The 15856-nt window shown below is 33.9% G+C and overlaps 2 protein-coding genes across 4 annotated transcripts in view; one reads left to right on the top strand and one right to left on the bottom strand.

The window, feature by feature from the left end:
* GckIII (Germinal centre kinase III) overlaps positions 1 to 9667 on the bottom strand; it is an 80888-nt gene extending 71221 nt beyond the window's left edge. The window contains exon 1 of one of the 2 annotated variants that reach the window (XR_016317286.1): positions 9198 to 9667. The gene's annotated coding sequence lies outside the window, so the exon portion shown is untranslated. The remainder of the gene's footprint in view (positions 1 to 9197) is intronic. The other variant, XR_016317287.1, reaches the window with a different exon arrangement.
* LOC149490728 (tubulin glycylase 3A-like) lies at positions 353 to 15715 on the top strand. 2 transcript variants are annotated; one of them, XM_089708287.1, is made up of 10 exons: positions 353 to 382; positions 11717 to 11867; positions 11955 to 12151; positions 12269 to 12444; positions 12529 to 12969; positions 13515 to 13726; positions 13794 to 13884; positions 13962 to 14132; positions 14219 to 14472; positions 14553 to 15715. In XM_089708287.1, the coding sequence occupies exons 2-10, from the start codon at positions 11744 to 11746 to the stop codon at positions 15536 to 15538; spliced, it is 2652 nt and encodes an 883-aa protein (XP_089564413.1). In that variant the 5' UTR covers positions 353 to 382; positions 11717 to 11743; the 3' UTR covers positions 15539 to 15715. The 2 variants fall into 2 exon arrangements, with proteins under 2 accessions (XP_089564413.1, XP_089564417.1); XM_089708291.1 differs by lacking the exon at positions 353 to 382 and having other exon boundaries at positions 11605 to 11867; positions 14553 to 14893; positions 14980 to 15158.
* Positions 15716 to 15856: the final 141 nt, after the last annotated feature.

Here is a 15856-nt window from a genome sequence, read left to right as displayed (position 1 = left end):
CGGGAAATATACGTCCATCATACCTAGTCTCACGCAGTGGTATAAGATAAAATATAATCAACTGCATAATACAAATACAATTATTTGGCCCGTCAATATAGCATCTAATACCGAAGATCAACAAAGCAAAAACTGAATGTAATCGATTTATTAAAATTGAATCGCTCCGGCACGTGGACCCACTACATGTGATTACAAAAAGCGCAATCAAAGGAAGATAGATGAGTTCCATGTACAGGTCTGTGATTAGGAAGCCGCTCTCTTATTGCATAATATACTGGTATCGAACGAAGCAATCTATGTTATTAAGCACATTTATTGCCAAGCCCACCAAGACAGCTTCATTATAATCCAACGCTGTATACTGACGCTGTTCCATATAGTAGGTAATATAAAACTGTATTTAATGTGTGATTTTTTAATAAAATTGCAACACTGTAATTTAATACAAATGTTTAACGTTTAAGCTTCATCCAAAGCTATGTAATTAGTTATTTTTATAATTAAATTTCGTCACAGAATACATAATAGTAGCTAAACGCTACAGAACGGACACTCTCCGCCTCCCGCCAAAATTAAACTTACCTCACCCCCGCGCGATCAGACATAAAATGGGCCATATTTTTCTGCAAGGACGATATAGGTATATTAAGAAGAGCTGGAACGTCAACACATTTACACATTGCACATGTTAGGCCGGGAGATACTGACACAAAATTTCAGGCCATTTGTAACAGGATGGCGGTCTAGAGGGGTCTTAGTACGCAATGACAAAAAGAAAAATGATGGTCAGAACGCTGGTACCGGCGGACTAGTCGCGTGGGCGTTAGTCACACTCGTCGGATAAATAGCGAAAGTCCAACGATTTGTAACACAAAAATTTTAGAATTTACCGATAGCCCTTAAAAAAGATGTAGGCGGTAGTGTCATGCCATACAGTTACGATGTGACTTACAGTCCGCCATACCGACGTGAATGCGTTGATTTAAAAAAAACAATTCAACCATTTGTACCGGGCTCAATTTTGCACAGGTAACCATCGTCGTGCAGCCATTTACTAAAATCGCCATGCCATACTTTTCGGACGATTCCAAATGGTCGCCATACCGCGGAAAAGTCAAACGATTTGTAAATCGTTTGACTTTCGCTATTAATTATCCGACGAGTTCGACTAACGCCCACGCGACTAGTCCGCCGGTACCAGCGTTCTGAGTTCTGACCATCATTTTTCTTTTAGTCATTGCATAATAAGACCTCTGTAGAACCGCCATTCTGTTACAAATGACCCGAAATTTTGTGTCAGTATCTCCCGGCCTATGTATGTGTCATATTTTGCAATTGTTTATAAATACAGGGTGATGTAATTGGTGTAGTACGAATATCTAAAAATCTATGAAGAATTTTGTGATACAGTAAATGGAAGAATATTATAGACTATTTTACAGTATTTAATAAAATCATTTAATTTTTTGTTCATTTTCATTAGAAATGTCAATTTTTCTCACCAAGGTGGAAATTTGGATGATAAGGATCTTGTTAGAAAAATATAAATTTTGACTAAAATCGGCATTTTTTTTTTTCAAAAATCAAATAACTAATTAATAATCAGAGTTATCACATTATTAAAAAATATAAGCCAAACTATACACAATTTTTACCTACTTGATGCAATCCTCAAAGATCATGGACATAGTGTATTGCGCCTTCCACCATACCATCCAGAACTCAACCCAATAGAGTTACTATGGGGCATAATTATTAAAGGGAAAGTAGCATCACAAAATGTGAACTTTAACTTGAAAACTGTGTAAGAATTATTTAGAAAGGAAGCAAATGCTATTAGTCTGGATATGTTTAGTGACGTTTGGAGAAAGACGCGAGAACATGAGGAAAAATATATTCAATTAGAACCAAAAGTAGATAATTACACTGACTCATTTATAATAACATTAAGAAATTCCGACAACGAAACATCGAGTTCTTCGAGCGATGAAAGTTACAGTGAAGTAGAAGATTACGATTATGATTAAATAGATTCTTCTTCTTCTCTATAGATACTGCTTCCTGAATTGGTGGTAAATGTTAAAACTGTTAAACTGTTATGACGATTCAAAAGTGCTTCTAGAAGAAGTCTAATTGTATTATAAATGTTTGAGTTTGAGTTTAAAACCAATAGTGTGAAAATTATACAATAAACATGTAACACATATTTGTTAGCGCGTATTGGTAGGTATTACGTAGGTACTTACTACAAATATAATATTTCTTAGATATCTTTACTCGACCAAAGTCAGGAATTTAATTATTATTTGATAATTGAATTATTATTAATACTTTTATCCAATTGATTATTATTACAATAAATAATTAACTTCATCAATTGATTTACTTTTAAATTATAATTTTACAGGTAAATTATGAGAGCTTTCATAAGTAATTATATTTGCATATACATATCTACAACGCACCCATTTTACAATTCAAGTCTAAAATGAAACTAGAGTCGCATTTATTTTTGAACATACTGTAAGTGAAATTGCATAAGTGTGAGTACTGTGAACATGCCAGCTTTCCCTAATTGACCGATACGCAACGAAGATTGACAACATTAATCAAATTGACTTAAAATAATTTAATTATTTTGGATTTGTGATTATCGTTTTTCGTAGAAAATGGTTAGATATTGTGCTGTTTACGGATGTATTTCATCAGAAAAACGCGAATATTTTTTTACGCTAGTCACAAATGTGCCAACCATAAAGCGTTAACACCATGTTAACACACACATTTGCAGTCTCTACAGTGTGACTGTCAAAACGATCATTTTGTATGGAGTGTCCGGGGTGTGATTTCGTACTGACACGTGTTAAATATCAAACTCGTCTCTAGTTTCATGCTCGGTTCGGATCCAGATGACAGATCGTAATCACAATGCATATTTATAATCTTCTCAATTTCACATTGCATTAATATTTATTAATTATAAAAATTTTCAATGTTTTCTCCACAAATATGTATAGAAGTTAGTATTATAATCGCACTTATTGGCAGGTACAATGGTTAACAGACAATAATTTAGGAGTTTAAACTTCTAACAACTATGTTTTCTCAACTAACAAAAAAGAAATCTCGATCCCATGGGGCAATGAACGCTGCCACCTCATCTGCCCTGACCCAATCTATATGCCCCATTCCATACCTCACTAGGGAACAAGGGGTTTTATATTTCTATTTGATTATAGACAGTCCCATTGTATGAATCGGCTTATAACATAAATGGTTGTGCAAGTCTAAATATTTTTCATGGCAAAAGAAAGACCATTGTTTCCGCATCTTGAACAGCCGAAAATAAAACATTTATATTCAATTCGCTTCACTCGAATTGCTTAAAGTATAATCTGATTTGTGTCCCGGAAATGAAGCCTTATACCTACAACCGTATCGCGATTTATTGGGGAAGCCTAGAAACCTTTTAAATTATAAAAAATAAATGCGAAAGTCCACCTTGCGAATTGCTTAACAGATGGACGCCTTACACAATTTCATAAAAAAAATATTTTGCTCTACATTTTCACCCAATTACTATTTCGTCATGAATTCTAAATGTAAGAAAATATGTTGGCATGTATGTGTGTGTTTTCTTATAGAGAAATATGACGTCATAATCGTTACGTTTTTATGGTTATAAGAATTTAGTTATAACGTAATAAAGTTTACATCTTAATTTGTAATGTTTTACAACTTTCAATTCAATGTTTATTCTAGGTACCTATATGCCTGATCGTTATTATACTGGTGATTTATTACACTGTAAAATTTGATTGGTCAATGGTCATATTATATGCCATAACTTTCAATGAAATAATATTCAAAAAACATCACTCACAAAGTTTCACATAAACAATTTATAAATAGTAAGAGACAATAACCGCTTTGATTGATTGTTCTTAATTACTTTTTCGTGACCTTCAATATTGCGAATGGTCTGAAAAGAAATTGGGAAATAACAAATTTTTATCGTACAATATCATAACTATAACTTGCTTACGCGATATACCAAATTAAACATAATGTGAATGGTCGAGCATGTAAAAACCCCTAGCAATTTATGTCATCAATAAATTATAAGTGGCGACTTGTTAAATGGTTTGTAAGTAGGACAAAAAAGGGGACGGTGGGGTTCTTGCGTCTCGGCTAAAACGAATGGTGACAAAACCTTACCCTACCACCTCTCACCCGCAGGTCAAAGGTCAATTATGGCTTGTACCATAAATAGAACCTTTCAACACTGCATTTTACAATTTTAAACCAAATCCCTTAACTTTGCCATAGCCTCAAGATGGCTTATTATTGACTGCTCACGCAGCCAGGGTGTTCACAGCACACATCCTCTTCAATACAACTAAACTACTTAGGTTGCACGAGTATTTATAAACGATCGTTTCGTTGGCTTCACGTTGCAGTCAAAGGGTAACTTCATTCAAAAAGGTTAAATATAAATGCAGCGTTGTCGGTTGTACTTGTACTGTACCTACTGGCAATTTATTAACAATAGCGTCGACGGAGTTTGTCCGCAACTCTGGAATTATGCACGATTCTATACACAAAAACTAACTGTTAAATTTTGTCTCTAGTTACCGAAAATTTTGAAGGTGCGTTTTGTTTTTAAATATAAATCACATAAAGTGGGGTATTAATTAGAATGTGAGATAAATACATTGATACATAATTAATTTGAACCTAAATGATGCAATTGATTTCAATTAGGTACTTTCCCGAAATATAAAACAATAGAATTTGTAATAAACAAGGTACATCGATAGTTGAATATGTAAATATTTTAACTTTATTCATAGTTTCCTATGAAGTTGATTGTTGATAAATCCGGGTCAACGACCTATGCGCACGACTGCCTTACTGAAAATGTTTTAAATCGACAAGATGACTAACAATAATTTTGAATAGACTTTTTATTAACACACTGCACCACAGCAGTAGTAAGTAAAAAAATAAATTAGTTGGCATAATATAATGATGGAGCTAAATCTACAATTGAACCACATAAATAAAAGAAAATCAGATAAAGATTATCGCGCAAAAAAACCTTTTGTTCGACGTGTGTGAATAACAATCGTGGTAAATATAATACGTATATAAATGCGCAGATAAAAAATAAAAATGTCCTTTTAAAAGTATAAATCGCGAATTGCAATTTCCTGAGAGTAGACGAAACAAGTTTATGTTTCGTTAGCTACAGTCAAGTTTAACTTCTTTGTTCTGTCAACTCCAGTCCAAGGATTTATTAAAGACTTGACCTTACATGTTTTGTAACAAGTACACGCTGTAATAATTGAAACAAGAAATTCTCGAGTGATTTAAAGTCTATAAACTCACGCACGGGCAATTAGGCGGTTTCTGAATACAAATGAAATTTTCTACAACAATGACAGAGAGCTTGTAAGGCCAGGACTAAAAAACAATCCTAAGGTTTGTTTTACTGATTACTTCTATACATGATCAATATTTTTATTTCAATGCTCCTGTTTAATTTATAAATGTGAAGTCGTAGTTTCACGCTTCGTGTATTTGAAATGGGATATGCAAACGCATGGAATATATCCAATATCAAGACTTTTAATAAAATATAGTAACTAGTATCGGAATGCAAACATTGAAGCCGTCGACGACATTTACAAAGCTTATTTGGTTTGCCTAACGCAACCAATTGCGTGGGACACGTCTGAATGCGCCTTGCATTGTTGCCTCGATACAAAATTCTATTATTCCTGAGCCATTACAGTTCAAGCTGAGCTGGTCATATGTGCCGAGTTTACACTGATGTACGGGTGCAACCGGAGGCCCTGTGAGGAAACCACGGCCCACATAGATAACGCTAGTCACAATACAAACATCACGACCGCGACGTTTGTTTTAACGTGTAGATGGTACCGTTTTTTTCGCTTCAACATGTAAAAAAGCTGACTCATAGAAGCTTACAAAATTATCATTAATCCGCATTAATAAATGTGCAATCATTGTATCCCATGGAATTCCGAACATTTCATTAGACGCTCGACAATTATTAACTACACAGATTAAATATGTACCCTATAATGATAAAAACGTAATAACGTATAGTCAATTAACTTGAGCTGACTAGGGCACGCTGCACGCAGCGGAATCACATCTTGTCCGTTAAAGACGAAATCATTGACGGCTCGCTAACAGGGTCAACAAGTACGCATTTTATAAACTAGTTACAGTACAATCTGACCTCCGAAAATGTAATAGTGGGGTCTCACGATAACCGCCTCAGCGGCCGAGCCACGCACACGCTCTCCTACGAATAACAATTGTATCGTGGGAAACCGCTAACAAATGTTACAATTACGAAATGATATCGCTAATGTAAAGTTTACCGAATGTACCGCATTATATTTATATCCAAATTACGCTATATTTATTTACTGTTATTTCCTGTACAAATGAATGGAAATAGGTGCATATTGGAGTATATTCAACATATTTAGTAGCATTCAAGTTACAGATCCACAACAAAGCAAATTTTCCATTTCTGAGAAAATTTTAAAAGTACATATCCAAAATCTATTAATAAAATATCTTAAATATGTATTGTAAAATACAAAATAATTGCTACTCACAGAAATACATAGTTATTTGACCATTATTTAATTACCTGTCTGATATCATTACTGTACTATTATAGATACCTAATTTCATCATTCATGAATTGAATAGTATTTACTTCAGGTATTTAACTAATTAGTGATGATTTAATTCCAAAAAGTCCAAGTTGAATAGAAAAATACTATGTTTTGGCCTATTGGTATTAAAATCTGTATTGTATAAACCAACTTAGAGCTAGCGCGCACGAGCAACTTTGTCTCCGCAACTATTTTGTCTCTCCCATCAATTTTTATGGGGAGTTGCGTCGCTACGTGCGCGCACTTTCATACTAGCCCATAGGTGGGAGAGACAAAATAGTTGCGGAGACAAAAAAGTTGCGGAGACAAAGTTGCTTGTGCGCGCTAGCTCTAATTCTTGAGAATACCTAAGCACATCTTTAAAGAACAAAGTTTGAGTCTACATTGTTTTGCGATAACAGAAAGAAATAGAATTTGTTGAACCGACATCCTTATTTCTAAAAAATTTACCATATTATTACATTCTCAATACAATAAGTGTTATTTAAGTTTATGAATAATTCAACTATTCTTATATAAATCAGAAAAATGACAGAATCAGTATGTAAACTATTTGTTGCATAATCAGAACATGATCTAAAATTTATGCCTTGATTCTAGAGTTGTCAATATGAAACAAGTATTGAAAATACTATCTATATAATTACAAATGAATTTAAAAAAAATAGCTTTTTATTTCTCATGGATTAAATAAATATTTATTCATAGTTACATTAACTTTAAACTTATGTACTGAATGTATTATTTATGTACGTATCTTAAAGAATAAAGAATTTTTTATTTTTATTTTTATTTTGTTTTTATAACATTAGTTTAATAAATGGAAATACAGTGGATTTCATTAATAACGACCTCGGTTGTAACGACCTTTCGGTTATAGCGACGTCGAACTTACGTCCCTAGAATTTGAAGCATACTTTCGTATAAATCCATTCGGCAATAGCGACTCCGGATATAACGCCTAATTCGGGTATAACGACTTGTTTTTATGAACTATTTGGGACAGATTCCTAGAAATTCATTGCGGATATTGAGACGGAGTCGGCAAAGGCGCAAAGACTCATTCATCAACTTTAACTATTAAGCTTCAAAGCTTGTATTATGTAGGAATGTAAACAAAGGATAAGAATCTTTTGTTTACATTCGCAGATGGTCAAGTGATTTGTTTCTGTGTAGGATTACTTAGCACGTGCATGAAGTTAAAATTATGAAGAAGAGGATTGCAATGTAAACGAGATTCCAACAATTAGAGATGCATTATGTGCTATTACAACGCTCAAAAAGTACTGTTTATTTGGAGAAGCCAGTAATAATTTAAGTAGATGTAGAGGGAATTATGAAAATGGAATATATACCTTACAGCGTGCACAAAAGTCTAAACTTAAGCAGTGCACACTATAACTCGTTTTTTTAATAAAAGCCTTGTATAATATAAATAAGTGATAAATAAATAACTACGTATGTATATATACATAATGTATGTGATTTTTTATTATTTCGGATATAGAGACCTCCGGATATAGCGACAACATTAAAGTGGTCCCTCCGCCGTCGTTATAACCGAAATCCACTGTATTTAGTTCCGTCAAAATTTATCAAAATATACTGAAACTAGAGGTCCACCCCAGCTTCGCCCGTGGTACATATTTCGCAATAAAAGGTAGCCTATGTCCTTTCTCGGGTATCAAAATATCTCCATACCAAATTTCATGCAAATTGGTTGAGTAGTTTAGGCATGATTGAGTAACAGACAGACAGACAGAGTTACTTTCGCATTTATAATATTAGTATGGATTATTTTCTCGGATAACACACCTGTGTTCATGAGTATATCCAATAATCCAACAATAATTTCTAAAAGATAAAATTATCATACAAAATAATGATAACTATTTATTGGAATTCTAAATATAAAAAAAACTTTATTACAGTTACTAATAAATTAAATGTCCAAACTATCAATATTCTGTACAAGATAAGATGTATCACATATTTATATTTGATGATGCAACTGATGATGTTACTATTAAAATATCTAAAAGCAGGCGAAACTTTTTAAACTATCGATTAAATTATGATCTCACATTTTGTTATATTAAAATAAATATCTTCATTCATTTATATGAGTTAAAAACTTCACTATCAACCAGAAGTTGTGTTTATCTAGAGGGATATAGATATAATAAATTCTATGAAATTATCAATTATCAGTAGAATCATACATTCTTTGTGGGATTTACAGTTGATAATAACAATTGCAAATACACTGACTGTGGCTGCAAAAAACTGTATCACATGGTTACACATCACTGATTAAACTGTCCACCGATTTCAATAAATAATTTTCACTTCAATGAAGCTGATACAATTTAAAAATCTAGTTAGACATTTATTAGTACCTATATAAACAAAAAATAATAATAAGAAAGATTTTTATTCCACTTAAAATATAAAACAAACAAGTTATCTTACCTCACAGGCCATCACTCCTGTCGAGTCCGACCTTCTCAATGTAATTTATCACGTTCTATCAAAACAAATAGTTCACGCTTTTGTTTCCCAACATTGAAAACAGTCCCGACATCTAACATCCCCACGACACAAAAACATCTAAACTCTGTAGCTTCACTCACTGCGCAAGAACAAAATTTTAACTCGAAAACGAAAACACCTGACCGAATCACAAATCACTGAAAAAAACCAACATTCCTCAGGTGGGATAGATGCACATCTAAGTTATAAATTATGCCAAAATCCCGAAATCTGAACAAACACTTCGCGACTTTTTAAATTTATATATTGTTTGTAAATTCAAAAATATTTAAGAAACCAAAACGACAAATGACATCAAATGTGTGTTGAAGTAACACGAAGCGAACGATCAACCGGAGATGAACTCGCCATCTTGCTTTCATGTCATATTCAGGAGCACCAACTGCACGGAAAAAGACTGTCAAGTGCTATCGGATACGACAACATAACGACGTGATGCGTGAAGTTAGCCGTGGTATTGCCATGTGTAATGACCTTTTCATACTGTGTTTTCATACCATTCACTGATTCCGCAACACCCAAAACATGTTGTAATAATTTAATGTTATATTTTGCTTTATTATGATAATGATATTGTAATATTATACATAGTGTAACATTATACTCAACATATTATCCAACAATTTGAAAAAATCCTGTGACATGTTTAAATTTTTATTTTTTACAATAGTGTATTTAAATTTATAATAAAGAAAATATATAGAATAATATAACCCAAAGACTCCTATGTAGTTAAATTTGAGAAACATTATAGTTTTGTCGTTCAGATATTATTACAATATTATATATTTTTACCGTACAGTGAAATAGAGCAATAATTATTGGTCTTACACAGTCTTAGAGCGTATACGCACTATGCGGGTAGCCGCATTGCGGTAGCCGTCCGGCTGACCGCAAGCACAATTATGTACGTAATATTCATTTCTATGCGCACTGTGCGGTCTGCGGTAGCCGCATAGAAATGAATATTACGTACATAATTGTGCTTGCGGTCAGCCGGACGGCTACCCGCAATGCGGCTACCCGCATAGTGCGTATACGCTCTTATACCTATAGGACCTTCTTAAATTATTCAAAACTAATGTTATTGACTATTTGACAATTTTAACAACAACGCATAGTTGAATAGCATATCAGAATAAATTTGCAGTTGAAAAATTATAATAACAGTCATTATTCTAATTTTTGTGATCATTATCTACCTCTAACCCAGTTTTCTAATTACCGTACCAGATACATTCTAAAAACGGTGAGAGTAATTTATTGGTTTTACTAATTTCCGTATACATTTGCACGCTCCACGAAGGACGTATGTTTGTGAGTTGTGACGTCATTAACACAGTGCCAGCCCGTGATGAGTACGGATGCCTCTATACTAGGAAGGAACTCCTGATGTAGGTTAACCCTCCGTGCACCATGTGGGGTTTAATACACCCCAGCCATACAAAAAATCTTTGTATCTTTTCCAAACATTGTGCGAAAGTCTTGAAACCTCGTGTAGCTGGAGTTGCGACCTTGCCAGACCTCTTAGCGACATTGGTTTAGGAATAGCGTCGCAGACGCGGTAAACGGACGCCGTCAAAGTGCAGCTGGGTGTCAGAAACCCCACGTAGTTCGGGACGTCCACTAAAAGGTGAGCAGTATGGTGTGATAAAATACGACTATTTTTATATAAATATTTATTTAGTTTGTTTTTTTATTATTTAAAATTATCTGAAATTGTTTCTAGGGCTCATTATGGCTCATCACATCAATGAAAATGCAATAATATCCGCACTTATGGAAGAAAATGATAGCGATACGGATGAGCTGTGTCTACCTGGAAGTGAAGATGACTCGGATCACTTGAGCATTCAGTCTGAAAGTGAAAGTGAAGAGGATGTACAGGATGTACAGGATATACGGGGACCGAATCCAGAAATTCCGTAACGAAAAACCTCACGCTCCCCACTCCGACGGGCACGGAGGTGTGGTTTGAAGGCATAGCATGCAATATCTTTACTGCGGCAGTCCCCGAGTGCCACACGTATTTTTTTTTTCTTAAAGTCTTACCGAACCGAACATAGTCTTATTTTAGTTGGTAAAAAGTACTATTTTTGTTACATAGCCTAAAGATATAATAAATGTTTATAATATTTGATAAATTTATTTTATTTTTAACCTCTTATAGTCAAGGGATAATAATAATATACACATTACAAATTTACAATAAATACTAGCTATAAAAACGTGGAAAGATTATTGGGTCCAGGAAACCCCACGTAGTGCAGGACGTAACTTTTATCCACGTGGTTCACGGAGGGTTAAATAAACTAGGTTATTGCACTGTAAATCTGATCCGATATAAAGTCAGTTCCTTATCATCAGGTGTACTGCACAGACGTCCCGATGAAATAAATTTTAACCATGACCCCTACGATCTATAAATATTTTTCCAGAATACACATAAGATATAAGCGTTTCCCATGGCTGTAACTATGGATTTGGAAGAGAGCGTCTCTGACTCGAAGCTTCATAAGGATAGTATAGCGAAAAAAGAATTTCGACCAACTAGCGCTGTATCTCTATCGAAATCTGATCATGGCCCAGGTTTAGTCATTCTTAAACTAGTTTGATACTATAATTATGATTTGACGAGATTTAACAAAAACACGAATAACCATTTTCCTATTTCAGTGGAGACAACGTCTTCTTTGGAACAGTTGAAGGAATATAAAAGTTGGGTGAGTCCAGAAAGATGGAATGAGTTAAAGAAGATTGCGGACACGGCAATGAGAGAGCGTAAAGTATTTATGATAAAGGGTGGCGGATTTCCTGCTGTTCGGCGTGCACTACTTGAAAGAGGTTGGATCGAGAAGTATGAATCTCACAAGGTAACAGAAATATATCTTAACTTCATTATTATTATTTTTTTTGTATACCTACCTTCATATTTTTTCGTTCTAATTCCGGTAAAATTATTACCTTGAAAAATATTTAATTGTGTGCAGGTTCGTCATCCACCAGTGAATGTCGATCCCAGAAAAGTATCTGGAAAAGAGTTGACGAAAGTAGAAAGAATGATTTTATATAAATTTATGGAACACCATTCAGTTGATTTTCTTTGGACAACCAAGCGAGATAAATACGATTGGTTGCTCAGTAACAAGGAAGTTATTATAAGCAGGTATAAAAGTTCTCTAGATGCGACATAAATCTTTGTAATAAGTATACATATTTTATAGCGTTTAACTAAAATAACTTTTTTTAGATTCTGTAGATCGATATTCACTACTAAAGAAGGTTTAACGTCTTCACTGACGCAAATGCATTGGTATACGGATCCAGGAGTAGCATTAACGCGGTTCCCTCGTTGCTACAATATTTACAATTCCGATAGTCTGGAAGAATTTATCGATGACTTTAGAATCACGGCCTGCATCAGTGTCCTTAAATGGCTTTCCATCAGTCTTCAAGCGAAGGGAGACCAAGGATTAATATCTGCTCATGGAAAGGTCCCTTTTAGTTCTATAGAATTCGCAATATCGAGACTCAACGAATATATTACATTCTTTACACATAAAGATATTGATGACACAGAAGATCAATCGCCGCACGTTTGGGAACATGAATGGGATCAATTCCTCACACACCATTATCTCCTGGTACACGAAAATTCTAAATTTTCTGAAGACAAAAATGTAAACATACGGTATGTTTATTTTCCATAAAGATGCAAATTAGATTTTAAAACAAACACGTTCGATAATAATCGAATTATATCGTAGTGAGATCACTAATGGTGCGTCATTAAAAACAATTATGATAACATGCTATGTAATGTGCGCTTGTTTATTGGAATGTAAATATTAATTCTGATTTTAATATGATATTAGATATGTTCAAAATTTAAATACAACTGCAAGACATATTTATTTAAAAAATGGTAGAAAAGAAAATATCTGAGCGTGGGGTGCGATTTGATCCTACGCCTTTTGCTTAGCGAATTTCTTGAATTCTCTCGGTTTTATGTGTAAGATGATTGTTATATCATAACATCTTCACCGACACCATACATTACATCCAATTTCCAACGTATCTTTACAATGTTGTATAAATGGAACTCAAAATTTTTGAGAGACTATTTTTAGTATTTTCACGATATATTATTTCCATTTTTTCAAATTTCTTGTTATTGCGTAGCAGCCATTTAATGATATTCAAGCAACAAAAATATTAAAAGTAAATCATTTGCAGGCAATTAGAACGTAAAGCAGCTAAAACATTAGGTACAATGGTAAAATTTTGGCCCCAAATGGATATCGATGGAGTACTCAATATCTGGATAGTGAAACCTGGCAATAAATGTCGTGGCAAAGGCATTCAATTAATGAACAACATTAAAGACATAATTGGTCTCATAAACGTTCCCGCGCAGAAGACTAGATATGTCGTTCAAAAATATATTGGTATTAATATTATTAATAGTTATAAGACACTAGCTTTTCACAATAAAATATTGTTGCTTATTTTCAGAAAATCCTTTGGTTATTTATGAAACAAAATTCGATATACGACAATGGTTTTTGATAACGAATTGTCAGCCGTTAACAATTTGGGTTTACAAGTAAGAAAGTAGTCAAAATTTTTAATTAGTCCATCGTATATTACTGAGAAATTTAGTAACAAGCAATCTTTTTTCAGAGATAGTTATTTAAGATTTAGTTCTCAAATATTCAGTTTGTCAAATTATCACGAATCAGTTCATCTAACGAACAATGCAATACAGACGAAATATAAAAATACTGGTGAACGGGATAAAGCTCTGCCCGATGAGAATATGTGGGACTGTCACACCTTTAAAGCATATCTGAGGTAAATATTACACTTATATAACACTATCACTAATTATTTAAAATTTCACTAATGGTTGTACCTAATTGCGTATTCAATTTTTGAAGACAGATAGGTAAATATGAAATGTGGGACACCAAAATCTACCCTGGAATTAAACAATGCCTTATTGGTGCTATGTTAGCGTGCCAAGATTCGATGGATAAAAGGCAGAATAGTTTTGAATTATATGGTGCTGATTTTATGTTAACAGAAGATTTTACTCCGTGGCTTATTGAAATTAATTCTAGTCCAGATTTAGCACCTACTACATCGGTAACAGCAAGGTTATGTCCGCAATGTCTTGAGGATGTTGTAAAAGGTATGAGTTTTGAAAGACTTTAAGACGATTATGTTTCAAAAAAGTTACACAAGCAAAATTTATGTAATTTCTTATTTCAGTGGTTTTAGATCGACGTGCCAATCCAGAAGCTGATACGGGAACCTTTGAATTAGTTTATCGGCAAGTTATACCAAAAGCTCCAGCTTATCTTGGTTTGCAATTATGTATCAACGGCAAAAGGCTGTTGAAAAAGACTAAAGACAAGAAGTTTGAACAAAAAAGTGTTACACCGTTCAATCCCCCATTACCCGTAGGCGATATAACTCTAGATGTAGATCAGCCTGTTCCAGCTGAATACAGTGGTCCCATAATAACAGACTTTTTGACGTGGCTTAATCCCTACGATGCTTTACCCACTAATAAAGACGGTATTTTAGTAGGTCCAAAGGATTCGCTCACGGTACGCCAAGCTGTCACTGCTATGAAATCAAATATCAGTTTAAAAAACGGTTCCAAAAAGCGTAAAACATCTGCCGTCTCTTTTAGGACACATCGAGGAACACGAGAAAGAAACATAGAATCTAAACGGCGGGTGAAGCCCCATTCATGCTGTCGTCCTGAAGATAACCAAACACTCAACCACGTTAGTAAATACCGTACCGAGTCAGCGAAGAAATCGGAGAAGCCAAAGATTGATAGGTCGGTTGGTAACAAACGTTGTTACATAGATCCTATTGAATGGGAACGGGAAACTGCAAGTATTCTTCGATCTACTATTTCTGTACAAAACAAAATTTCTGATAGGAATGATGCTGTGACATCAATACGACAAACTAAATCGAGCGTCATGCAGGGAAGTATAAAACAAATTTTGGAACCATCATGTTCCCGCAGTTTTCCAAGCGATTTAAATCCAATTAAAAAATTAAGTGCTATCGGTAGAAGCATCAGTAAAATGCGTGAGGAAAATAAATCAAAACAAAAACCCATAACATTTTCAAAAAGCTGTACGTCTATTTACGCACCATACAGGGTTATCGACTCTCCTTTAATCGAGGAAGAGGATTTGTTGTTTAAGAAAAGTAATAAAAATATGTTCTCATGAAATCTCAATAATTTTTGCATAATACTCACTCGTTGTCTTTAAATTGTTATAAAGCTTCTAAATTTTAAAATTTGTTATCGAATACAAATTCTACTTAATACAAGGAAAATATAGTAATCATTATTTTATTCATTCTACTTTATTTACCTATTCCTCATAGTATATATCCCATTCATATAACCGTATCCTTAGTCCAAACTCCAACCCACGCCAAGGACCAACCTTAGTCGTTGCTTTTCGTAAAGGTCCGCTTTACACTGGCAATAACCGTGCAATAAACTCTTGAATAAATTATAAACTCATTTACTTGAAAGAAAG

This window comes from Colias philodice, chromosome 2 (genome assembly GCF_061535455.1).
Source record: "Colias philodice isolate Cphi_HAF_F1 chromosome 2, ilColPhil1 Martin Lab GWU primary, whole genome shotgun sequence".
Lineage (NCBI taxonomy): Eukaryota > Metazoa > Arthropoda > Insecta > Lepidoptera > Pieridae > Colias > Colias philodice.
Note: the sequence above shows the minus strand (reverse complement) of the source record. Positions and strands in the feature narration are given on the sequence as shown.